We start from the raw sequence: 27,386 nt of genomic DNA on the forward strand, positions 1-27,386 counted from the left end.
AGCTTTCCTTCTTATTCTCTAACCACTGCACACCTTTGTGGAGGTTCAAACAAGCAAGTGCATACAATAAAGAAATTAAGTTAAGGGGAGAGCCTCTTCCTAAATGACTCCTGAAAAGAAGCTTCCAAGCCTAAATCAGAAAAACCTTAAAAGGAGAAATGTTTAAGGGACATACACACATATCTTCTCTCTCATCAAAACTCTCACCTTTAAAATGAAGATAGAGATCATTGATCTGGAATTAATTTTCCTCCATCAATATATGTATTCAGGGATCAATTCTAATTTGGAAACTGAATAATGAAAAATAGAAAGCTCAATTCCTATTCAAAGGATATGTAGAAAATCTAAAGCAATACAGATACTAATTGGATTATTCCTGGATGGTTTTTATTACTATTACCATTACACATACCATTGCTCATCAAAGAGCTAAATGAACTAGAAAGGTAAGCTCAAAGCTTAGATAGTTGAACCACACTAGTCTCTATTTTATAGGGACTTCATTGGCTATGCTTCTGCTTAAAGAGCTCCAAGCCAGGAAATTTCCCATCACTTTTCATGGCAATTTATTCTACTTTTAATTATTAGTTTTTCCTACCATCAAGTCTAAATTGGCCTCTTTGTAACTTTTACTCTCACTGCTTCTGGTTCTGTCCTCTGGAACCAAACAGAAAAAGTCTAATGCCTTTTTACATACCATCCTTTCAAATATTTTTACCTTTCACAACTTTTCTTAGTCTTCTCTTTTCTAAACTAAATGTTCCCAAGTTCCTTTATCCAATTTTTATATGATATGGGCTCAAAGTCCTTCAGTGCCCTGAATCCCCTTCTCTGGATGCTCTCCAACTTATTCCTTATTATGTGATGGACAGAACTAAACAAATTATGGAGGTGGTGTGACTAGGGCAGAGTCCAGCAGGGCTAGTACCCCAAAGCAAATTGTATTTTTAGCTAGCAAATAACTGACTCAAAGGCTTGACTTACAAGATACCAATCCACTAAAACCCCCTAATCTTTTTGGATAAATTGCCGAACAGACCTTCCCCCATGCTGTAGTTGTCATTTTTTTAAGCCAGCAGTAAGAGTTTATTTACACTTATCTGTATTCAACTTCATTTTATTAGATTTAGCCAAATGTTCTAGCCTATCGAGTTAATTGTGAATCCTGACTCTACCATACAGTGTGTTAGCTATAGCTTTGTATCATCTACAAATATGGTTAATGTGTGCTGTCTTTCTCTTAAGTCATTGATAAAAAATGTTCCAACAGGACACGGCAAAGAACAGATCCCCTAGGACACTCCATTGGAGAACTCCTAAGTTGACAAGGAACCATTACTGACAGAAACCAGCCATTCAGAGAATCCCAAATCCATCTAATTTATACTATCATCCAGTCCATATCTCTCCATCTTTTCAACAAGCTTAGTATAATATACTTTACTAAAAATCAAAATACCACTGCCTCCCTGAAGCTTGCCTATATTCCTCCCTATCAATGAAGACCTCCCTTCACACAGTCCTTAGTTTTTCACTTCTTTAAAGCACTTATTCCATAGTTTAGTTATCTGTGTATCTTATACACTATTAAAACATAAACTATACAAAAAAAGGACCATAGGGTAACCACATTTGTGTATCTTCTCTAACTCCTAAAATAGTCCTCAACACAGTAAATGCTTAGTGTTTGTTGAATTTAATTTAAAATATTGTATATGTAAAACCCAGTGGAATTGTGTGTCAGCTATGGGAGGCAGGTGGAGGGAGGGAAGGAAAAGAACATGAATCATTTAACCATGGAAAAATATTCTAAATTAATTAAATTAAAATTTCAAAATAAATAAATAAATGAAATATTGTGTAAAATGGCAAGAAACGAGTCAGAGATCTGGAAAATCTAATATAAACTGATAAAACAATTCATACTAACAATGCAAAGACAAACAGCTATGAAAGACCAGAATTACAATCAATGCAATGACCAACCATGATTCCTGAGGTCTGATGATCTATCTTGCTACCTTCTTACAGATCCATTCAAGATTCAAAATGAGACATACATTTTGGGACATAAATAAAATGAGAATATTTTGTTTGACTATGTAAATTTGTCATATATTTGTTATTAGAGTTTTGATGGGATTTTTTTCCCTTTTAAATGGAGGGGTGAGTGAGAGGGAAAATAAATACCTGTTGTATTAGCTGGGAGAATACTGACTTGAATCCACAGAGAGAGGCTGTTCTAACCTCACACCGATCAAGCCTGGTTCTGGCAGCTAAGTGGCTCAGTGATTTGAGAGTCAGGCCTAGAGATGAGAGGTCCTAGATCCAAATCTGACCTGAGACATTTCCAAGCTGTATGACCCTGGACAAATCATTTAACCCCCATTGCCTGTACCTCTTCTGCCTTGGAACCAATACACAGTAGTAATTCTAAGACAGCTGGTAAGGGTGTCCATCAATTGGAAAATGGGTCAAGAAGTTATAGTTTATGCCTACAAAGGAATACTATTGTGCAGTAAGAAATGATGAAGTATGTGGTTTCAGAAAAGCCTGATAATATTTGTCTAAACTGAGGCATAGTGAAGTGAGAACAACCAGGAGAACAATTTAAACAATAACAATATTATAAAGATAATGAGTTTTGAAAGACTTAGGAATTCTGGTCACAATTCCAGAGACCTCATGATGGAACATGCTTATCCACCTCCTGTCAGAAAGGTCATGAATTCAGAGTGGAGAGTAAGAACAATTTTTTTGGACATGGACAACAGTGGAGTTTGTTTTGCTTGACTACTCCTGTTTGTAAGGATATTGTTTTTCTTTCTTTTTCAACAGTGAAGGGGAAAAGGTGGATAGGAGATAAAAAGATTTTTGTTAATTAAAAAATAAAATTTCTAAAACTTTAAAAAGAAGGAAAATTATTCCACAACCCAACATGACTCCAAGAAGTTCATGATGAAACATGCTATCCCTTCCCCCCCCCCCCCCCTCCTGACAGAGAGATGATGGGATCTGGAGCAAAATGGGTCATTTTATTTTTTGTTTTTCCTGGACTATGTCAATGTGAGAAAATTTTGCTTGGTTATATCCTTGCTTGTTACAAGGCCTTGTTTTTTGTTTTCTTTCTTTTTCAATGTGGGGAGGATGTGGAATGGAAAAGGGAATTTTGGTTAATTGAAAAAAATGTAATTTGATTAAAAAAAAGAATCCACAGGGGCTCTACCTCTTAACCAATTTATCAGCTTTAAACTTCCTACCAGAACTACAAATGCTCATTCTAGTTATTGATAGTAGAATAAGTCTTCTGGTTCAAGGTGATTTTCCCCCCATTCAGTACAAGCACCCCTTAATTTACTCTAAAGTTGAGGGCTATGACAACAGCAAACAATAAGCAAAAAAAAAAACGGAGAGCCTATTTTTCTTTGTTTCACACAAACCCTTCCCCCTCTGTAGGATGGGGCAAAGGCCTTAAGAACTATTACAGGAAAGTACAAGAAGTGAGTTTTGCAAGTTTTCAACTCAAAATGCCAAATCTAACGAAGGACCTACCAGATAGGGTCTATAATACTGTGTTCTCCTTCCTAGAGAGAATCCAGGATAGGAATGACACCTGAATTTACTAATAGTAAAACAGGGGAAATAATGAAACTCTTTGAGGAAAAGAACTGCCAACCCTGAGAATCAGTATGCATTATCAGCCAGGGACCAGTCAACAGCTCAGAATAGGCAGGGGTCAATACTATTTTGGGAAAAGTGAAATTAGGTGAAAAAGTTAGAGAAAGAGCTTCTGGGGAATCCCTGAGCTCCCTTCCAAAGCCGGTAAACTGAGGAGAGCAGGTAACCCCATTACTATATCAGAGTTTTGCTGTTTCATTAGAAAAGAAACCACTAAAACCAAGAGATATATATAGAACCCAAGTACCTCCATCAGACAGCCTCAGTGTCCTTCCCTCTCTCCTGCCAATAAAGGGAAGAATTGAGGTGAGAGGAAAGGTAGTCTGGATTCACAAATGTTCATGAAGTACCCCCTTTTCCCTAGACAGTGATCAGTTTTCAGTTGACATATCTTTCTGTAGAAAGGAAAGGAAGGGTAATGGACAGAACTGTTCCTAACTGAAACTCACTGAGACTGGGAAAGAAAAGCTAAATTTAGGATGCCAAGACCCTCATCCAGGAACACAGTTCGACGTTTGGTATCTATTGAGGCCTCCGGTTCTCTCTTATGGGGGAAAAGGAGAAACACAAGCCCATAGGAGAAGTGAATGGGGTGGAGAAAAGAGCGGCAAAGGGGGCTCCGGGGTCCAGATGCCTGTCATGGGACCCGGATAAGCCAGACCCTTAGAAGAGCGCGCCAATTTAAGAAAAAAACTTAAGTTGGCCTCATACATCTCCTAGCTGTGTGACCCTAAGCAAGTCACTTAACCCCAACTGCCTAGCCCTTACTGCTTTTCTGCCTTGAAACCAACACTTAGTATCGATTCTAAAACATAAAGTAAGGATTTGAAGGGGGAAGAAAAGTTTAAAGAAAGAAAAAGTGCAAGCTTCACCAACTTTCACTAAACTAGAGCACCACCAAGTGACCTCGGGCTCAGTTGACTCGAAGGGGCTCCGGGCTGGGAGGGCCCCCACCTGGAGCCTGGAGCCTGCAGCCTGCAGCCTGGCGCCAGAGCTCGGCGGGGTGGGCAGCTCTGGGGGCGGGGCGGGAGCGCGCTGCGGCTACTCACATCCCCCTGGTGCAGCTCCGGCGCCGCGATCCGCACCGGCTCCGTCGTCCTCTTCTTTGGCTTGGGAAGCCCCAGAGGGGGCCCGGCACCGCCGACAGGAGGGGGCAGGCTGAGGCCCGGGGCCCGTGGCAAGGGCAGCCCCAGCCCTAGCCCCTCGCCTACCCCTGCAGCCTCGGCCAGACTAAGACCCGGCGGCGGAGGAAAGCCGCCGAGACCGAAGGGCAGCGGGGGCGGGGGCTGCAGCCGGGGGTCTCCGGCCGGCGGCGGGGGCAGCAGCAACGGCGGGGGAAAGGCTGGGGGCAGCAGTTGAGGTGGTGGGGGCAGCAGGGCAGGCCCCTTGGGCGGGGGGAGGGAGGCGAAGAGGCCCCCCAGGCTGGGTCCAGCGGCCGGAGCCGTGGCGGACGCCTCCTCCTCAGGCTCCGCCTCGTCCGGCTCGCTCTCTTCGCTGCTAGCATAGGCGACTAGAGACATAGCGCTGCCCGCCCGCCTCTGGGGCGCCCTTGCCGGAAGGAGCGGCCTAATCGAGGCCGGGGATGCACAGAGGCCTAGCGGGCCCCACCGCGAGACGAGGCGGGAGAGGGGGCGGAAGGACCCGCCTGCTCCACTCTCCGACGCCTAGCCTCGGCGGGAGCCCATGGCCGCAGTTGCGTTCCCACCCGACCAAGGCCTCCCTCTTCGCTAGGGCTCCCGGTCCCGGGCAGCTCCACACAGGTAATGGCCGCCGAGTCACTCCGCCTCCCCCTCGCCTCACCGCTCCAGTACTACAGCTCCCAGCGTCCACCTTGGCGAAAGTCTCCTTCGTCGTCTCCAGTGATTCGGCGCGGGGCACGGCGGGAGGTGGAGTCTGAGGTGAGGGTTAGGCGCAGAGCAGAACCCGCCTTCGGCGCGGGGGAACCTGGGGTAAGTAGTTTCCTGTGCCTTGGCGTCTCCGGCGGGACTACAATTCCCAAAGAACATAGCAGTGATCGCTAGTTATGTACCGGAGTATCTCGGGACCTGTAGTACCCAAATTGGGGAAATTACGGAATGTGCCGCTTAGACTTGTGGGAAATATGGTTAACTCTGGGTAACTGTGTTGTGGTGCTAGGAAGGAGAGTGGTGCTTGGGAATTTGGAGGACTAAAGAAGGTTATATTTAAAGGGAAAGTAACCAAGTTCAATTAAATGCTAAAGCCTACTTTCTACTCTTGCTTAGTACTCCTGGGGCTCTTAAGAGTTCTGTCCACCCCACCCACCCCCCAAAAAAAGAGTTTCCCAAAAATACCAGGATTGGGTGCCGGCTTGGAGGCTTGAATGAAATCCCACTGTTGGCCTGAAAGAAATCAGGCTGTGGTCCAAAAAGGAGTCGTGCTAAAAGCCATTCATAAATTCGAAATAAGATGGAAGACATGATACCGCACCTGTTCTTCCCCTTTCTTGCCCATCCTTCCACTCCACCTTCCAACCAGTTCTTCAACCACCCCACACTGATCTTAAAGACCTTAAAGCTTAAAGTTTCCAGGTTTCCTTCCCTTCTTCCTGGAAAAGGCAATTTAATTCTATTAAATTGAAAAACTTCCAAACAGGAAAAATAAGTAATTAGAATCAGAGGGGAAACAACAGAAGAAAAACCTTCATAGCAAATTTCTCTAAGGAACTAATATCCAAGATGTACACAATATTCATACCAATATATAAAAATAAGATCCAGTTTTCAATAGAAAAGAGGTCAAATTGGGAATATGAATTGAAATCTCTTGAACTATGAAATATATGCTATTGTATAAAAATGTTTTAAATCATTAATGATTAGACAAAATTAAGATAATTCTGAGGTTCCACCTTATAACCATCAGATCAACAAATGGCAAAGGAAAAAATAGCAATTGTTGGCAGGATAGGACAAAGATATTACTACGCCCTTTGTGGGGCTGTGAATTGACTCAACTATTCTTGTAAAACAATTTTGAATTATATGTCAACATGGAATCAAGAAGCCCCCAAACTTGTAGCCTAGAAAGATTTAAACCTGAGGCTTTCACCTAGTCGAATGAGAGTTCCTCCCTGAGGGAAAGTCCTATTTCATCAGTCTCAGACTAACAATAGACCTTAAAGTAGTTTAAGTGGGAATGGCTAATCCCATCAGATGTTAAGTATCTCTTTTGTCCCAATGGTTTCTCCCCTTAGGCCAAAATCCTTTACCTTTACCTTACCTTTACTAGCCAAAATGGCCTAGCCCTTGGCTGGATCCTTCCCTTTTAAAGTGTCCGTTGTAAAGCATCATTACCATAGTAAAATCAATCAACTGCCCTTCTCATCCTCAGCTCCTATGTTTCACCTAGAAAGGTATTTAAGCTCCCCAACTTTAATGGCTCCTCGGAATTGTCCAATCTAGTGTGGTTGCCTTTTTTCCTAGAGCGACCAGAGTTCAATCCTCAGGCTCTTCGTTGGCATGTGGCGAACAGGTCTTCTATTGCATGGAACCCCTTTCCCTTGATTGAAGAGCGGTTTTTCTGACTATTTAATAGTTCTGTGTTTTTCTAAGTCAACAATACAAAAAATCAATAGATCTTCCATACTCTTTGACCTAGAAATACTATTAGGCATGTATGTAATCCAAGAAAGTCAAGGACAGAGAAAAAGGTCCTAGATATGCAAAAATAGATCGGTAGCAGCACTTTTTGTTATAGCAAAAAAAAAAAAGTAATCAGAATAAGTGCCCTTCAGTTGGGGAACCGCTAAACAAAATTGTGGTATTTAAATGCAATGGAATTGTATTGTGCCATATAAAATGATGAATATGATGGATTCAGAGAAATATGGAAAGACTCGTGTGACCTGATAGAGTGAAATGAACAGGACCAGTAGAACAATTTACTCAATGATAATATGAGAAGCAATAATTCTGAAAAACCTTCTTGGAAAAGGGGTCAAAAAATTCAAGTTTGCCTGCAAACATCTCCTTTCCCTCCCCATTCCTGTGCAGGAAAATCCTTGCCTCCAGCATTTGGTTTCAACCCAACATCTTGGAGCAGGATTGCCTTCTAATAGAACAAAGTTTGATGATGGAATGCTATAATTGAAAAAGGTCATTTAATTCAAATAATTCCTGAGCAAAAATCCTCTGTATAATACCTCTGATGATGTTTATCCAGCCTCTGCTCGAAGACTTCTAATAAAAGAGAACTCTGGGATAGGTCCCAATAGCTAAGAAGTTTTTCCTTTGAAAATACAAATTACTTGGAAAGGAATTTTCTACACAATAGGAAATGTTGGGGAAAATGCAATGGAAAGCAATCTAACAGAAACCTGGCATGGACCAACAGCTTACACTAGATTCCAAAATAAATTTGAAATAAGTACAAAATTTGATCATACTATAAAAGAATTTAAAGAGAACTTGATTGTGTGCTTTTCACAAATAGATAGGAAATGGAATCCTTAACCAAACAATGAGAAGCAGAAGCAATTGCAAAAGATAAAATAGATCATTTTGTTTACATAAACTTGGAATGCCTTTGCCCTGGTTATATACCTAGTGTCTGAGGTGTAATTCAAATTCATTGCTCTATCACTAAGCCATCTTGCTATAAGCAGAGAACATGAATCTAGAATAGAGAAAGCCAGTGACTTGGGGAAGAGGGGAATGGTCAGGAATTGTATCAAATTTCTTAGTTAAAATTTTGACATCAAGATATACACTATAGACAACTTACAACATAATACCAAAATCCATTTTCCAATAGATAATGATGAAAGGATATGAACAGTTCTCAAAAGAGTTGCAAACTATTAACAGCTATATAAAAGAATGTTCCAAATTAGTAATAAAAAAGATATTAAAACCATACTGAGGTTTCACCACATACCCAGCAAATTGGTAAAGATAACAAAAAATTGAAATAATCCTAGAGGGGTTGTGTGGAAAGACAGGCATACTAATGCATTGTTGCTAGGGATCCAAATTAGGACAGCCATTCTGAAAAAAGCCGTTTGGGATTAAAATGGACAAAATATTTATAACCTTTGATCCAGAGATTCTTCTGCTAAGTATTTACCTTGGGTAAGTCATTGCTAAAAAGAAAGGCTTAAGGAACAACTAGATGACTCAGTGGATTGAGAGCCAGTCTTAGAGACCAGAGGTACTAGATTCAAGCCTGGCTTCTGTTACTTCCTAACTATGTAACCCTGGGCTTGTCATTTAACCTCCATTGTCTAAACCTTACCACTCTGGAAGATTAAGAATAAAAAAATAATAATAATAATAAAGAAGGAAAGGCCTCATATATGCCAAAAATATAATATATATGTTGTTGTAGCAAAAAAATAAAATCTAAGTAACTTGGAATGAATGAATGACTAAACAAATTGTGGTACATAAAGGTGATAGAATATTACTGTGCTAAAGAAAAGACAAATTTGATGAATACAGAGAAGTCTAAAAAGAATTACATGAACTTGTAACATTTCTGGAGCTGCTCAGTTCCCATCCATTCAATTATGGGCCTAGTCCATAATCTGTTCTCCTAAAAAAATTTGTTCAGTTATACAAATTGGGGGAAAAATCTTATTGCACTGACTGAACCTAGGCTATATAGCTGGGAAATTAGGCCACCTGTACCTGCTGTTTAGAGTCCCCCAAGTGCCAGAAATGCAGGTCAGATCTTTAAATTGATGTAAGGTGTTTTCTTATAATTGTTTAACTCAAACAACCTATATGTCTTATCTGAAAACTGGCTCCATACCAATCAATCAGTTATTGTTTCTGTGTTTCATTGATTGTATATAGGCCCTTCAGAAGAGAGGGACACCTCTTTCCCTGAATTCAGAGAATTACATCTATTCACTCTCTCCCTCTGGAAAGTCCCTAATCTTTCATCCAATTGGAAATTACCTAATGTATTATTTCCTTTTAATTAATTGGTCTTATTTGATTAATTGGTTTTCATGTATAAAAGTCTGTCACCCCTTATTCAGGATCCAGCCCTAAACTCAGGAAGGAGCTTGGTTCTGATTTTAGGCAATTGCCATACATTGCTTAATAAATCGACATGCCCAGAAGATCAAACCTTTGTTTCCTCAGTCATTTCATCTTTTGCTCATTACACCCATAACAACCCTGAGGTAAGTGCTGTTATCCCCATTTTGCAGATAAGGAACTTAAGAAAGACAGAGGTTAAGTGATTTGTACAGGGTCCCTCAGCTAACAATTATTTTAGATCAGACTTAAATTTAGGCCTTCCTGACTCTAGGTCAAATGGCCCATCTAACTAAAGCTACTTTTAATGATGCAATTTTGGCCTAAAAGGAAATCACTTCCCCACACTTCTTTGTGGAGGATCCACAGGCATGTAACATTGCAGTCAATAAACATTTATTAAGTGCCTACCTATGACCATCCCAGTTGTAAAGGAGCTCACACTCCAACATGCAAATAACTATGTACAAATTAGATCTATCCAAAATAAAATGGAGAAAATTAACAGAGGGAAGGCATTAGCATTAAGCAAGATTATTAAAGGCTTTTTGTAGAAGGTGGAATTTTTTGGGGGACTTGAAGAAAGTCAGGGAAGCCAGAAGATGGAGGTGAAAAGGGAAAGAATAACAGGCCTAGGAGATGGCCAGTGAAAATGCCTGGAGTCCAGGGAGATGGAATGTCTTTTTCATTTTTATTTTTTATTAATTTTTTTGGGAAATGTTTATTGATGATTTAGATATAGATGATTTAGAATATTTTTCCATGGTTACAAGACTCATGTTCTTTCCCTCCACCCCACCCCCTCCTGATTCTAACAATTCCACTGGGCTTTACATATGTCATTGATCAAGACCTATTTCCATATTATTAATATTTGCACTAGGGTGATTGTCTAGAGTCTACATCCCCAACCATATCCCCATCTACCCATGTGATCAAGCAGTTGTTTTTCTTCTGTGTTTCTACTCCCACAGTTCTTCCTCTGAATGAGGATAGTGTTCTTTCTCATCAGTCCCTCAGAATTGTCCTGGATCATTGCATTGCTGCTAGTAGAGAAGTCCATTACATTCCATTGTACCACAGTGTATCACTCTGTGAACAAGTTCTCCTGGTTCTACTCCTGTCCCTCTGCATCAATTCCTGAAGGTTGTTCCAGCTCACATGGAATTCCTCCAGTTCATTATGGAATGTCTTTTTCAAACAACAAGGAGGTCAGTGTCACTGGAGCACAGGTGGAGGGTGGGGGTCAAGCAAGGAATGAGCTGAATCAAAGGCTGAGGTTATGAACTGCCAAACAGAGTATTTTATATTTGATCCTGGAAGTGATAGGAAGCCACTGGAGTTTATTGATTGGGGCAGGGTTGGGAGTGATATGATCAGAGCCACAATTTAGGAAGCTCATTTGTTTTGACAGCTGAGAGGAGAGAAAGACTGCAGTTTTAGGGAGAACCTTGTGTCAGGAAGACCCACCAGCAGGATATTGCAATAGTCTAAGCACAAGGTGATGAAAGCCTGCACCAGGATGGTGACAATATCACAGAAAAAAAAAGGGAGTTTATTGAAGAGATATTAAGGTAAAACCAACTCTTGGCAAGAGTGCAGTTGTTGGGGGTGTAGCAGGGCAGTGAGAGTAAATAATTGAGAATGATAGGTAGGTTTCAAGCCTGAGTAATTGGGAGGTTGATGGTACCCACAAATATGAGTCAATGTATTGATCAAGTTTTGCTGAATTTTTTTCCTTTTCCTTTCCCCCCACCCAAATTCTCTGTTATAAAGATTGATGTTGGGAGGGATAAGGAAAAGGAAAAGGATAGCTGGGAAAATCTAGGTGATTATAAAAAAATTAGAGCTATCAAATAATTTAATTTTAAATGATTTTAAAATAAAAAAAATTTTTAAGAGTTTTTCTTTATATGGGACCTAAATGGACCTCTCTGAAACTTTCACCCATGGCTTCTAATTCTGTCCTCTATGGAAAGGTCTCATAGGTCTCTCCAAAGGAGGTCCTAGCCCAGTGTTTTATAAGCACTTAATACAAGTCCTGTTAAAGTCACTTGACTCTAGCATTTATTCATTCTGTGACCTCTGGGGAGTCACTTAATCTTTCTTGGCTTTCCTTTTCTTAATCTTGCTTTAAAAAAGTCACTCTAGAGCAAAAATGAATAATATGGAAATAGGTATCAAGTGACAACATTTGTACAACCCAATGGAATTGCTTGTCGGCGGCTCTGGCTCTGGAAGAGAGGGGGAAGAGAGGAAGGAAAGAAAATGAATCATGGAAACATGGAAAAATATTTTAAAATTAAAATTAAATAAAATAAAATAATTAGGCACTTTTTTCCTCCTGAAAAACTTGAAAATCATAAGAGTCATAGGGAGGCAGTGTGGCCTACTAGAGAAAAACCAAAACAATTAATTTAGAGTTAGACTTTGAAGAGGTCAGATCTGGGCATGGCCCTTTAATGTGGAACTATGGGCAGATCATCTAACCTCTCTAGGCCTCTGTTTTCTCATCTGTAAAATGGAGCTAAAATACCTGAAATGACGATGTTACAGAGCTTTTCCAGGAAAGTATTTTGTCAATCTTAAACTTGCCATTAAAATGTGAGCAATTATTACAGAACTTCCAGTTAGGTTTTTTTTTACTACTATCAGCGGTGCTCTGTAATGTCTGTGCTTTGTATGTCTTTCTTTGAGGCTGGGTCCCAAAAGTCCAGGACATTGTCTATATAATCCACACTGGCTGCTCAACCCAGGGAGGTATACTTAATAAAGTTTTGTGCCAGTGAAGAAGCAGCAGGATATCATGGTGAAAAAAATACCAGGTCTGAGTCAGGAGACCTGGGTTCTAGTCCCACTCTGTCTCTGAACTAGATCTGCAACCCTGGAGGAGTCAATTCTCTGACTGCTCTTTCCCCTGTAAAACACAAATATTTCCCACCTGCTTCTTCATAGAATTTCAGGTTGTCTTTTCTTACCGTTGTGATATCATCAGCTTGGGGCTCTTGGGGAATAACTTCTACCAATGGTGATCATAGACCCCTTCTCTGCCAAATACAGCATTTGCCCCGAGTCACAAAGCCAGCACTGTCCGTGGTGGCACTTGAATCCAGATCTTCCTAATTGCTAACTCTCTATTGAATACTTTAATATTTCATTTTCCCTCTATACCAGGCTCCCTCTCATAGAGTTGTTATGAAGACTGACTGAATAACATGAAGAACTTTCTACCTATGAACAGCCTCTTAATAAATGTGGGTTGGCCTTGGTGGCTCCAGGTCCGACCCAGGCCCAGAATGAAGGCCCCGGGCAGAGGCTGAGGGAGTTCTGATCTACAGTATGGGAAAGCCCGCAGAGCCAGAGTCTACACTGAAGCCAATGCCAATATGGCGAGCCCCGGGACACGGGGGCTGCCAGGCTTCTTTCAGAGCTCTAATCAACTTTTCGGTACTTTCTGATCTGCCTCTCTTCCTAACCTGCATAGGCTTATCTCACAAACCTGCTCTGTGGACAGTGTTAACAGGCCAGAAATGGTGCCCTTCTCCACCAGAAAGCGCCCAATTTTTCTCATCCCTAAGGTGGACAAACCAGTCAGAAATGGAGTTAATTAAAGCTCTCCTGGACTCAGGCTCAGTAGTAGTAGTAGTAGTAGTTAGTAGTGGTGGTGGTGGTGGTAGTAGTAGTAGTAGCAGTAGTAGATGTTTATTGATGTGTGGGATGGAAATTGAGGGGACCTTGGAAATTTCAAAGTTCACCCTCTCTTACCACATATTAGAAATATATGATAAGGCAGAAATCAATCATTTAAAATATAAAGCTTTATTGGGGGGCACTGTCTCAGATTGAAGACCCAAGACAGATGCCCCAAGAGGTTATAGAAACAATGTGGGGTGCTGCCTCAAGTTGTGACCCAAGAAGAATGCTCAAAAATTCACAGAAAAATCCCTTACTTCAAGGAGAATCCCAGGAATCAAGTCTCCCCCAAGGGATTATAACATTTTACTAGAGGTGGAGACAGAATGATGAATAGTTTTACTTTACCAGGAACACTTTCAAGCTTATTAACATCTTCAAGAAATGGGAGAATAGCATCACAATCACTATTTTAAAGAAATGCCCAGGAAGTTGGAGACATGCAAAGAGGGGAATAGCTCCTGACAGGATTATCTAGGAGGGGCTACAAAGATATAAGGGGAGAGTCTTCCAGGACAAAAGGATATTCCTTACCTCAGGATCTAAGAGGCCAACCTGGGACCCCTCCTGGGGCAATTCCCAGACAGGCTCCCTTAGAACGGCAAAGCTTTGATAAGAATGGGGGGGGGGAATCCCCCAACCTTTAGATATTAATAACTTTTAACAACTTGAGAATAACACCAATTTCTCACTCCACACATTGAGGACTTTAAGATGGTAGAAATGATGATGTTTAAAGGGAAAGAAGGCTCTTTCAGAAGGCTCCAATAGGCAGACCTGAGTTGGACCACTTATAGCAGTGATGGCAAACTTTTTAGAGGCCTAATGTGGTGCCCTGCCCCTACCCCCGACCCTCCCCAGACCCTGGGCCACTCACTGGCCTGCCTTACCCCAAACAGGGGAGGGAGGAAGCACTCCCATTGGGCTGCTGGGCAGAGAAGTGCCTGAGAAGTGAGGAATGGCCTCAGCTTGGTGGAGAGGGGGAGGGGAGCAGCTCTGGCCAGTACCTCTGCCATTCTGACATGGAACTCTGGAGAGCAACAGCTCACATGCCCACAGAGAAGGCTCTACGTGCCATACGTTTGCCATCATGGATTTATAGGCTGTGTTATGTTGGGCAAATCATTTAATTCCTCTGGGCTTCCTAGGAGTATTTCGGGAAAATCTTCCTGTAAACCATGAAGTGTTAGGAAAGGCAAATTAAGGGTATTTATGTGCCCAGCACTGTGCTAAGCATTAGGGATACAGAGGGCAGTGAGGCGGCTCAGTGAATTGAGAGCCAGGCCTAGAGAGGGGAGGTCCTAAATTCAAATTTGACCTCAGATACTTCCCAGCTGTGTGACCCTGGGCAAGTCACTCCATTGCCTAGTCCTTACCACTCTTCTGCCTTGGAACCAATACATTGTATTGATTCCTAGACAGAAGGTAAGAGTTTTAAAAAAGAGGGGGGAGAAATACAATGGAGGAAAACACCATGGCCTTGTCCCCCAAACTGAGGCCCCCCAAGAGAAGCATACCAATGGGAGAAGGAGGCCAAAGAAGTAAAGAGAAGTTCCAAGCTGAAAGGGCAGCTGAGACTTGGTGGCAGTACCCTGAGTATCAAAAGCAGAGCCAGGGGGTGATTAAAACACACACAGCCTGGCCCATCTGCAAAATTGAGGCTCCTAGAGGGGCTATTCAACTCCCCAGACAATTCAACAAATATACATTAAATACTTTCTATGTTCTAGGCACCAAAATGATGATCATGTGGGGCTGGGGAAAAAAACCCAAAATCTAAATTGCCACACCCAGGGATTAAGAACCTCCTTAGCCCCAATCTCCCTACTAACCAAAGCAGCTTCTAATATTTTTTGACCTCCCAGTCTTCCTAACCAGCAAGTGTTTATCTCATTAACCAGCTCTAAGGATAATCTTATCAGACCAGAAACTTGTTGTCCCTCACCAACAGAACCCTCCCAGTTTTTCTCTTTGCTTCCTTCCAAGTGTTTGAGAGATGTGACAAAGAATAGGGTTTTAAGGCTTACAGAGAGCCTTAAAAAGCTCTAGGGTGTTGCTATCCCCATTTCACAGATGAGGGAACTGAGTCAGCACAGAGTCACAGCTATTGAGCTTCTCAGTCAAGATTAAAATCCTAATTTCCTGGCACCAATTCCAGTCCTCTTTCAATAATGCCACCCTGCCTATAATGGGAGGGACCTAAAACTCTGGGACTCTGGGAACAGACAATAGCAAGACTGGGAAAGAGCCTGGGAGAGTGTTGCATTTCCCCTCGTCTAGATTTTCATTCCTTCCATACTGGGAGTAGCACTTGTTTTAAGGTCCCAAAACCTGGGCCAAGGGTGGGGGAATTGGAAGGCTGCTGGTCTACTGGTTCCCTATCAGGTAGATAGATTTTGCTGCCTTTCTTCATATTTGTACTTGGGGATCTCCATATGCTTTTCACTCCTCTTTTCTGAGATAAGGCTTCTCTAGAGGTCAATTAGAGCCTCAGGAATGGGAAAGCCCAGTGTCACCTGGCCAGAACTGAAAAGGGAATCCAGGTGGTTGGTATTAAGAGGAACAATGAACTCAGCTGAGCCACCTGAATTGAATTTGGATCTTAGCTTTGCCACTTACTCCCTAGGAGATCTCAAACCTGACCCTTAACCTCTCTAAATATCAATCTCCCCTTAACGTTTTTTTGTGTGTGTGTGTGTGATAGATCCTTTTGACTCAGAATAATGTTTTTAAGTATATAAAATAAAATGCACAAGATTACAAAGGAAAAGTAACAATAGTACTGTGAAATTCTCAACTGTCATAGATTTAGCTACTCTCATCTTTACAATGATCCAGGACAATTCTGAGGGATTGAGAACAAAAGAATGCTATCCACCTCCAGAGAAAGAACTGTTGGAGTTGGAATGTAGATGAGAGAATTCTTCACTTTAGTTTCTTTGAGTTTGTTTAGGGGGAAGGGTTGATTTTATATGAGCATTCTCTTACAGAAATGAGCAATGTGAAGATAGGTTTTGTGTGATAATATATATATATAACCCAGATCAAATTGCTTACCTGTTCTAGGAAGGGGAAGGGAAGGTATGGAGGAGACAATTTTGCTCATATAACTTCAGAAATTTTATATGAAAAATTGTTATTACATGTAATTGGCAAAATAAAATATCTTTACAAAAATTTAAAAAAAATGCAGATGCACCCCCCCCAAAAGTAAACAAATTATGTTGAAATATAGTTATCAAATTATTTTTTTAAAAACAAATTCATAGGGGATAGAGAGCCAGGCCTAGAGATGCTCTAGGGTTCAAGCCTGACTTCAGATACTAGTTGTATGATCCTGGGCAAGTCACTTAACCCCAATTTCCCAGCCCTTATTGCCCTTCTGCCTTGGAATCAATACATAATGTTGATACTAAGAAGGAAGGTAAGTGTTTAAAAAATTTTTTCATTATCATTACTTATATGTAATTAGAATCTGTACCCTAAAAACTAGCACTCCACTCTCTTCCTGTCATTAAGTGCTGATATAGATAGGATATAAATTCTGTGGAGTTCTCTCACTCTCTTCTCTTCCTGTCTCAGTTTTGGTGGAGTGGGCTTTTTGATCAGGTAGAAAAACTTAGTCATGTGGTTCTATTTTGTTAGATAATAAACTTTATAAAATATATTACTTGAAGTATTAGACATTATTTTTTATTTTATTTGGAAAATTTCACTTAATAAATAAATTAAGAATATTTTTCCATGCTTACATGATTCATGTTCTTTCCTTCCCCTCCTCCCACCCACCCCACCCGTAGCCAATGAGCAATTCCACTGGGTTTTACATGTGTCATTAATCAAGATCTATTTCCATATTATTAACATTTGCACTAAGGTGATTGTTTAGAGTCTATATACCCAATCATATCTCCATTGACCCATGTGATCAAGCAGTTGTTTTTCTTCTGTGTTTCTACTCCCACAGTTCTTTCTCTGGTTGTGAATAGCATTCTTTCTCATAAGTCCCTCAGAATTGTCCTGGATCATTGAATTGCTGCTAGTAGAGAAGTCCATTACATTCAATTGTGCCATAATGTATCAATCTCTATGTACATTGTTTTCCTGGTTCTGATCCTTTCACTCTGCACCAATTCCTGGAGGTGGTTCCAGGTCACATGGAATTCCTATAGTTTATTATTCCTTTGGGCACAATAGTATTCCATCATCAACAGATACCACAATTTTTTCACCTGGACATTAATTTAAATCCTACATACACAGAAGTGGGGTTTAGAACCCTTAATTCTCTCTGAGTAGATTAGTTTGAAAAGAAACCATGTTTCTCCTGCTATGGCCTGTCTTCAGAGTTTTCCCTGTTGCTGCCAATCCTGCCTCCATCCCTAACTGCCTGGGTGGGCCCAGCCTAACTCCTGCTGCCACTCCTGCTCCTACTACTACTGTTGCTGTTGCTATTGCTGCTGCTGATTACTGCCAATTCATCTTTAGAAGACACAAGCTGGGAGTTCTTGGAACTGCTCTCCAGGCAGCTAGTAAAGTATTAAGCCCTCTTTCCCTTACATTGCTAACAACTGAGTGCTGCTGCCTTGGAAACTCAGGTATGTTTCTCTTAGGCAAGAATTAGCCTCCTAAAGGGCTTTTACCTTAGGAGATACTTCTACCCTCTTAATTCCTTGTCCACAATGTCAGGGGAAGCATTTTTTACCCCTGGGGGGAGGGGAAGGAAGTTTACTCTTCCAAACTCACAGACAGGAAGTAGAATTGCAAGCATGGCAAACTCTATGAAAGAGCAGTGCATTACCTATCTCAAACAGCTCCCAGTTTTAGGATGTCTTTTCCTACTACTGTTCCTTGATGCACTAGTCCTTGCAATTAGCTTGTGAAATTCTACAATTCAGGGGGGAGATTCATCTCCTTATACCCCCTTGTCATTTTGGCCTGCCCAGTCTCTGCAACATATCCAATGTGGGGTTCGTTCACACTATGCTCAGTTCAAAATTTCTCCCTCACTATGGGAGATCCCAGAGGTGTGACCAAAGGAATCTAGATGGATGATGATACTCTGGAGGGGAAGGAACCTTAAAGAGTCTGGAGGTGAATTTTTAAGCTTTTTCAGACTCTATTGCTTTATTGATTGCTAACTATTTTCAGTTTGTTCCCCTCCAAATAGTGAAGAAGTCTATTCAAATTGGAGAAAAAGATTTTTGAATTCAGTCCCTGTATCCTGTCACATATATTGTATTTGCTGATTGTTTTAAAATTCAATTTTGTTTTTTAAGTTTATATATATATATATATATATATATATATAAATCTAATCTAATACTATTCTGTTATACTGAATCATTTTCAGCTACTGTGTTTTGACTATTAACTATATACTCTGTTACATTGACTTTATTTGTACCTCCCCTGTGACTTTACTATATCATTGTAAAAGTCTGTAAATAACTTGTACAAACCCTATTTCTTTGGAAAAACCATAAGTCCTTATGGATGCTGGGTTTGTCACCAGATCCATTGAGGTCACATGTTGCTTTAACAGCCTTTTGTTCCTTTTTGCCTTTGTTAATTGTCAAATAGATGATGATGGATGGACTCCATCAAACTGGTTACAACCTGTATACAACCTTTGGAAAATTTAATGACCTAAGAATTTAAATTCATTTTAAGGGGTCTTCAGAATTGATTTTAAGATTTCTAGTAGCATCCCTACCTTTGACTGATCATTTGCTTGCCTTTGAGTTGTTTATAACAAAAGGTAAGGATCCATTTAGTACCTGAAGTAAAGTGCAATAGCACTGTTATATTTTCCCACCTCTACTGCATAAAAAATGTAATGAGTGAGACATATAAAGACATCCAGGAGGTGGGTAGTTTTTCCTAGGGGGAATGGTACCTCTGAATGGAGAGAGAGAGAGAGAGAGAGAGAGAGAGAGAGAGAGAGAGAGAGAGAGAGAGAGAGAGAGAGAGAGAGAGAGAGAGAGAGAGAGAGAGAGAGAGAGAGAGAGAGAGAGAGAGAGAGAGAAAGAGAGAGAGAGAGAGCATTACCCAGGTAGCCCACTGGCTTCTATCTGGATAGTTTCTATATCTTCAGCTTACTCTACCCTTCCACCAGAATGATCTAAATTCTTCGTGACCTTTTAAACCTGAAAGGTTTTCATCAGAAGTACAGAGGTTTGTGTTTTTTTCTGGGCTCCTCTGCCACATTTTGGAATGATGGCAATAATAGACTTGGTTAAAAATATCTCATACAAGGTTGAAAGATTGACTAGATCTGTAGAACTTGTTACAAATATCCATGAGTTCATAAGTTTTTTAGATGTCACACAGTAAGTGGTTATAGAGACTCATGTGAATCCTAATGATAGTGGTTTGTTTGCTATTATCATGAAATGTGCTCTTGTGATTTGGAGGATTTTGGTACTTCTTAAATGTACATTAGCGACTATACTACTGTTTTTTAAAGCTGTTTTCTTAGTGAAAATTATATACATGCACTGTGGATCATAGCTAAGTTAAAAAGGAAATGGATCTCATTTTTGAGTGAGAAACATTTGCATTCTGCCTCTCCTTGAGCAAAGACAGTGTGTCACTGATTGTGAACTATATATTTTTGATTTTGTAAATTTTTATTATTATTTATTATTGGGTTTTTTCTCCTTGTATGTGCAATAGAATATTTGAGTTTTCTTTTTTTCTCTCATTTCTTGTACTTAAAGTATATATAATCAATATTAATCTTTTTTATTTTGCATTAAAATACATTTAAAATATATGTTTGGTCTAACACTAATGCATACCCAAAAGCTTTAGACTATGGAAACCTGCCATTGATTAATAAATGTTATGAGACTGTGATTAATGATTGTGTCTGATTCCAGGAGAAGGGGTCATAAAAGAGCCACTGCAGTGCCAAGGAGAGTACAAAGAGCAATCTGTACAGTACCTGTGAGCACAAGGTCAAAGAGACCAAATCAATGCTGGTGGGATTGATATGAATCTGCACCAAGACAGAGGACTTTTTTGGGGGGTTTGAAGAAGTGGCTGTTTAACAACAGAACATGCAGGACTTCCCGGTGCCAGATCCAAACAAAGTATCTCAATCTAGCAACAATGTTGGCTCCCCTAACCCTAAGAATGAAGGTAAAATCAGAACAGGAAAACATACTTCCCTTTTACATAAAAATCTAGTCCTTTTTTCTTTCTTATAGTATGACAACTTCCTATAGTCTTGGCTGCTGATTGGGTAAGAGCATATTGCTGCAATGGTCCTACAGGCTTGTGAGACATGGATCACTTTATTGGGCCCTGATTCTAGGACCCGTTATAGGCTTACTCTTGCCTATTCAAAATTTTTATATACTATTTAATTTTGACTTTTTTTCTTTTCTTCTATTTTTTTTTCATTTTTTTACTTCCTTTTAACAATTGATTCATATTCATAACTTAGTCATATATCCCTAGGTGATCCAAGTGTTTGTCAACACCCTCCTCAGGAGGGATTGTATAATTGTCAAATAATTCTACATTTATAAAAAAATTTCTTGTTTAAGAGTAATTTTAAAATAAGAAACTTGCTATCACCCCAAATCCAGCAAGAGAACTGTTTGGAGAAGGCAACATAAAGATGCTTGCAGAAGCTATAGACTACACCAAAAGATCCAGAATGAACTTTGGGATGTAGTGAAATTGAACTGGGGGGAGCGGGGTTGAATGCATTCATTTTTAATGTACACTCTTATGACAAAGCCCCCCTGATTGGCTTTTTGTCAGTGTGTCATTGCTTTTGTTCTCTTTCTCTTTTATTTCTCTTATGTTCCCAAATTATTGTAATTTCTCCTTAGAAAGTGCAATATTGCATGTACCTCTAGTTGAAGTTTTTAGGGGCATAAAATAGTTATGTTTAAATAATCCATTGGGGAGACTACTCTCCCAAAGAATCACCAAGGGATTGTGTAATTAGAATATGTTACCCTAAAAACTACAATTCCCAGCTTCCCACTCTCTTCCTGTCATTACCTGGTGACATAAATAGGATATAAATTCTGTGGAGTTCTATCTCACTCTCTTCTCTTCCTATCTCAGTTTTGGTAGAGTGGGCTTTTTGAGCAGGTAGAAAAACTTAGTCATGTGGTTCTATTTGTTAGATAATAAACTTTATAAAATATAATAATTGAAGTATTGGACATTTATTTATTTATTTTAATTTTTTTTAAACCTTTACCTTCTATCTTGGAATCAATACTGTGTATTGGTTCTAAGACAGAAGAGTGGTAAGGGTTAGGCAATGGGGGTCAAGTGACTTACCTAGGGTCACACAGCTAGGAAGTGTCTGAGGCCAGATTTTAACCCAGGTCCTCCTATCTCTGGGCCTGGCTCTCAATCCACTGAGCCACCTAGCTGTCCCATGGATATTAATTTAAATCCTACATTTGTTAGAAAAATGCAAATCAAAACAATTCTGAGATAACATCTCATCCCTATCGGATTGGCTAAAATGATAAAACAAGCAAAATTACAAATGTTGGAAGGTATTTAGGAAAATGGGGACCCTAATATATTGTTGGGAGAAGTGTGAACTTATCCCACCATTTTGAAGAGCAATTTCAAATTATGCTAAAATATTTCTAAAACTATATACCCTCAGACACAGCAATATCACTGTTGGGGAAGAGATCAGGGAAAAAGGAAAAGGACCTATATTGATGATTACGAACCTATGACACATGTGCCAAATTTGGCATGCAGAGTGCTATCTGTGCACCACCACCACCACCCCAGTTCATTACTAGAAAGGCAGAGGGACTCTGGCCTCCCCCTCTCCACCATGTCTGACAACATTTTTGACATCACCTGTCCCTTTGCCCAGCAGCCCAACAGGAGTGCACAGAGGGTTAGGTGGGCGGCTCAGAGGCAGCAGAGCTGGAGGGGAGCAGAGAGCTCAGGCCACTCCTCTCCCCCTCTCTACACTCACTGAGGACATTCCTCAATTCACCCGCCCCTCTGTCCAGCAGCCCAATGGGAGTGCTTTCTTCCCCTCCCCTGTGTAGGAGGGGGGCACACGGCACGTCATACAGTCTGGTGGGGCAGGGCATGACATGTGGACTTTTAAAGGTTGACCATTATTGATCTATATGTTCCGAAATATTTCTATTAACTCTCTTTGTGGTGGCAAAGAACTGGAAATTGAAAAGAAGTCCATCAATTAAGAAATGGCTGAACAAGTTGTGGTATATGATTGTGATGGAATACTACTATGTCATAAGAAATGATTAGCAGGTTAATTAAAAAAAAACAACTTGGAAAGAACTACATGAAATAATGAAGAGCAAAATAAGTAGAAATAAGAGAACATTATATATAGCTATAGAAATAATATTTGAAGAACTTGTGAATATCTACCTCCAGAGAAAGAACTGATCAATGCTAATAAACAGGAACATGAAAGACATAATTACATATACTTTTTTTTGGTGAGGTGATGTCTTCATTGGTGTGGGGAGGGGAGAGAAAGAGTGAAATACTTGGAAATTTGGACATAACCAAAAACGAAATTAATTTTTTAAATATCATTTCACTTTTTTAAGTTATTGGACCCCAGTTTAAGAATACTTAGACTATGATCTCTGAGGTCTCTCCTAAATTAACTTCTATTTTTTTTTAATGCTGGAATATTGCTCCCCTGAACCTTCAATTAACACCAAATTTATTTTTTTTCAATTAACAAAAAATCTATTCACCTGCCCACATCCCCCCCCACTGCCATTGAAAAAAGAAAATAAAATCTACTTAACAAATATGCATAAGTCAAGCAAAACAAATTCCCTCACAGACCATGTCCAATTATACATATGCCACCTGAGTTTATCCCTTCTCTCAATCAGAAGAGGGTGGCATGTTTCATCATGAGTCTTCTAGAATCACAGTTGGTCATTTTGTTGATTAGAGTTCCTAAGTCTTTCAAAGTTGTTTGGCTTACAGTATTGTTATTATATAACTTGTTCTCCTGGTTCTTTTCACTTCACTCTGTATCATTTCAGACAAGCCTTTCCAGATTTCTCTGAAACTGTCCCTTAATCATTTCTTATTAGCCCTTTACATTCATAATTTGCTCAGCCAGGGGAATGGCTGAATCAGTGGGCACCCTACTTGTTTCCAGTTCTTTGCCAACACAGAAATTGCTAGTATAAGATTTTTTATGTATGAATCTTTTTTCTTTCTTTGATCTTTTTGTGGTATAGAACTAATAGCACACACATACTTTCAATATAAATGTAATGAGTGTTGTCCTGCAGGAGAAAGAGCTATTTCAAAAAAGATTTCAATGTTCCTGGCTCCACATGTTCATTTGCAGCTTCTTATGTGTAAAAATTAATCTCTAATAAAAATATTATATTTTAAGAGATTTATTAATGATCATTAGAAATCAAGGAATAAAGAAGATACAAAATAAAGATCACGTGCCCATGGCGCATCAGCCAGTTCAAACACCTGCCTTAACACCACCAATCTCCGGATAGGAAATAAAGAAGTGGGACCTTCCATGTCCCCTCCTAATATCCCCTACGTATAGAAAGTACGTAATGACAGGAAGTCAGTGGGATGCTGGGAAATGTAGGGTTTTTTTAGGTGACAGATTTTCAATTATACATATGTTTATATTTATGTTATCTTTTCAGTAACTATCCCTGCCTCTAGTCGCTCCTCTATTCAATCTATCCTATACATCATTAACAGAATGGCTTTCTTAATGCACCACTTAGGTCATGTCAAACATCTCTCCCCCTCAAAAACCATCAGTTGTACTCCATTTTATCCCACATAAAATTCAGACTTTTCAAGCATCTCTCCATATTCGTCTAACATATTCGAGATTTGGGGGAGGGGGGAAATTCTCTCTTCCTAGAATGTCATCCTTCCTTCCCTCTCCTCATCTCTCAACCGTGCCTGGAACCTTCTGTCTCCCTATCTTGACTACCTAGCTTCCCTCACTTCTTTTATATCTTACCTAAATTCCACCTTCTGTAAGAATCCTTTCTTGGTTTCTCTTAATGTCAGTGCCCTCCCTCTATTGAATTTATATGAAATTTACCCCATAGTTGTTGCCTGTGACCTCCTTAAAAGTAAAAATTGTCTTTTGCCTTTCTCTGTATCCCCAATATTTAGTGCAGTGGTGGGCACATAGTTGACCTTTAATAAATGTTTGTTGACTGGCTGAGTGACCACTACTATACCTCTAAATCAACGGTTCTATCTGTGGGTTGGGAGCCCAGTGGGGGTCCAACGACCAAAACACAGGGGTCACTTAAAGCCATTGGAAAATACATATTTCTGATGGCTTTAGCCACTGAGAACTTGTGCTATTTTATAGCAAGATCTTGGAAAGCACGGGGACCCTGCTGTCCGCACATTGTACTAATATTAGTTGCCTATTAGCAGCCCTCCCCCTATGAGGGGCTATGGATTTACCCTGTTGCCTGGAGACCTGACTCAAACAGAGACCCAGAGAGAGCACCAGGGTGCTGGCTCCGAAGGGGTTAAGAACGAGTCCTGGAGGGGATAACTCCTGGAGTGGTAACCCCAGCCAAGTAACCCCAGCAAAGTGAAGCCTCATCTCTGAGCTGGAGGTAGAGGACAGGAAGAAGGCAGGGTCTGCGGACCCCCTCCCCAGGCAGGACTTACCTCCCACCCCAGTGCTCAGGCTGCCTCCTGCTGGATTAATATTTCTCAACATATAATTAAATATTGTTTTTGTGATTAACCACTATGTTTAAATTATGTTTGATTTGTAGCAATGAGAATACATAATGCATATCAGGTATTTACATTCCGAATCATAACTGTAGCAAAATTACAGTTTTGAAGTAGCCACCAAAATAATTTTTTGGTTTGGGGTCACCGCAACATGAGGAACTGTATTGCAGGTTGAGAACCACTGCTCTAAATGGGGGGAAAAATCTGAATTATCTCTGTACTTCCAGGTCCAACTCAAAATTAATTTCTTTGTGAGGCCTTCTCCGATGATCATGGATGAAAGATCTTTTCCCTTGCTCTTAAATCCTAGTGTATTTTGTGCTCTTCACATAGTTCTAATGTGTGTTGCCATAATCTATAGACATGACTCATCTCTTCTGATAGACTATAAGTTCCTTGAGGGGAAGGGATTACGTTTTTATTAATTTTTGTCTTTCCCACAGTGCCATGCACATAAGTTTCAATCAATCAATTAAAAACCCATACCTTCTGTCTTAGAATCAATGCTGTGTATTGGTTCCAAGGCAGAAGGTTGTCCAGGGTCACACAGCTGGGAAGTGTCTGAGGCCAGATTTGAATGCAGGACCTCCCATCTCTAGGCCTGACTCTCAATCCACTGAGCCACCTGGCTGCCCCCATCAATAAATATTTGTTGACTGAATGAATGTAGCTACTCTGATTATAACATCATATATGATATTCCCTCTCCTTAAGAACTTACCCAATGTCATAGAATGCTAGGCTTTCAGACATGGAAAGTAGCTTAGAGATCATTTAGGTCAACCTTTTCCTTTTCTTGCCCTCCCATTCCCATATCACCATTAGGAAATAAAGGTAACTAGCTAATTTTGTGTCTGAGACAAGAATGTGAAACTGTAAACACACACACACACACACACACACATACATATAAACACACAGCCATGCACACACACATCATCCTAATCATGATATGCATGGAGTCATAGATGCCTGTTTTATATCATTTTCTGGGTCTCCCCAGCTTTCATGTCTGAGGTAAGCATCTCATTTACCTTGGCTTTCTCATAGTTCGGACAAAAAATGGAAAATGACTTGTTTAAGTTCACACAATGGTGAAAGCCAAGGTAAGAACCAGTTCTCCTAACTTTTTGTTCAGTGTCTTTTCTAACATGTCATATCCTCTACTCTCGCCTGTCCAAAAGTCCCTTGTGCCCACTCGCCACCATCATCTGTCTGCTGCTGACATTTCCTCCTTCATTTCTCTCCTCTGAAAGTCATTTTATGGACATATTTTCACACACTCTCCAGCAGAGAATCATTCCATGTTGCTTTGTTGCTTTTTTACCTGGGAGTTTGTTTGCACTTCCCATCTCTCCTCGACTTTCAGACCCTTGGCCCTTTTGTTTTCAGAACCTAAAAACTCATTTTAGAGATAGTATGAATTGTTATTTCTTTGAGGTATTTGCCCCGTGGTTCCGAGATAGTCCAGACCCTGTGGGCCCATTATCCATCCATCTTGGGCTGAGAGCCCCCAGGAAGTAGGAAGCTACTAGTTGTGACTGTAACTGGGCCCATACATTGTACTCAACTCAGTCATTAAGAACAACTGTGTTATGATGATGTTCTTGTAACAAGAACTCAGATCTTATATTGCAGTTAAGGTCAGGAAAATTATTACAAGAAGCTTGATTTTTAAAATCCCAACAAGAATCCTTGCTGCTGTTTTGTAGTTACGCTTTAAGAAATGAGTAGGATAGGAGAAGTTAGGTAGCTCAGTGGATTGAGAGTCAGGCCTAGAGATGGTGGGTTCTGGGTTCAAATGTGACCTCAGCCACTTCCTAGCTGTGGGACCCTGGGAAAGTCACTTAACCCCCCATTGCCTAGCCCTTACCACTCTTCAGCCTTAGAACTTATACATAGAATTGATTTTTAACATGGAAGGTAAGGGTTAAAAAAAAAAAGAAGTGAGTAGGAGAAAAGAGAGAAACTCAATGCCAGCAGAACTGGGATGTCCTGTTGTCATCAAGCCCTGAGCTGTGTTGCAACAAGGTCATTGCAACAGTAATAGGGACAATTTGTGGCAACCAAGTCATGAGTCTTCTACTGAGACACAGATCAACAGACTTGTTGCTACAAGATTTTGTGTGTTTTACTGCAAATGGGATCCTGGCCACTTGGATGCAAAGCCTGCACACAGGATATAATGCAAACCTGAATCCTTTATTGCTTCAACTGAAACAGAAGCTAAGAGCTGGGTGACCAGAATGC

At 40.3% G+C, this 27,386-nt stretch overlaps 1 protein-coding gene and 1 long non-coding RNA gene across 2 annotated transcripts in view; one reads left to right on the forward strand and one right to left on the reverse strand.

Moving 5' to 3' along the window:
• PRCC (proline rich mitotic checkpoint control factor) overlaps positions 1 to 7,064 on the reverse strand; it is a 38,368-nt gene extending 31,304 nt beyond the window's left edge. The window contains exon 1 of the mRNA XM_001367613.4: positions 4,731 to 7,064. Coding sequence (XP_001367650.1) covers positions 4,731 to 5,201 — 471 coding nt within the window. The 5' untranslated portion in view covers positions 5,202 to 7,064. The remainder of the gene's footprint in view (positions 1 to 4,730) is intronic.
• LOC107651173 (uncharacterized) lies at positions 7,064 to 25,143 on the forward strand. Its single transcript, XR_008916288.1, has 2 exons — positions 7,064 to 10,897; positions 20,264 to 25,143. It is a non-coding gene; the product is annotated as an uncharacterized LOC107651173 (long non-coding RNA).
• The last annotated feature ends 2,243 nt before the right edge of the window (positions 25,144 to 27,386 follow it).

The sequence above is a fragment of the Monodelphis domestica genome, chromosome 2 (assembly GCF_027887165.1).
Source record: "Monodelphis domestica isolate mMonDom1 chromosome 2, mMonDom1.pri, whole genome shotgun sequence".
Classification (NCBI taxonomy): domain Eukaryota; kingdom Metazoa; phylum Chordata; class Mammalia; order Didelphimorphia; family Didelphidae; genus Monodelphis; species Monodelphis domestica.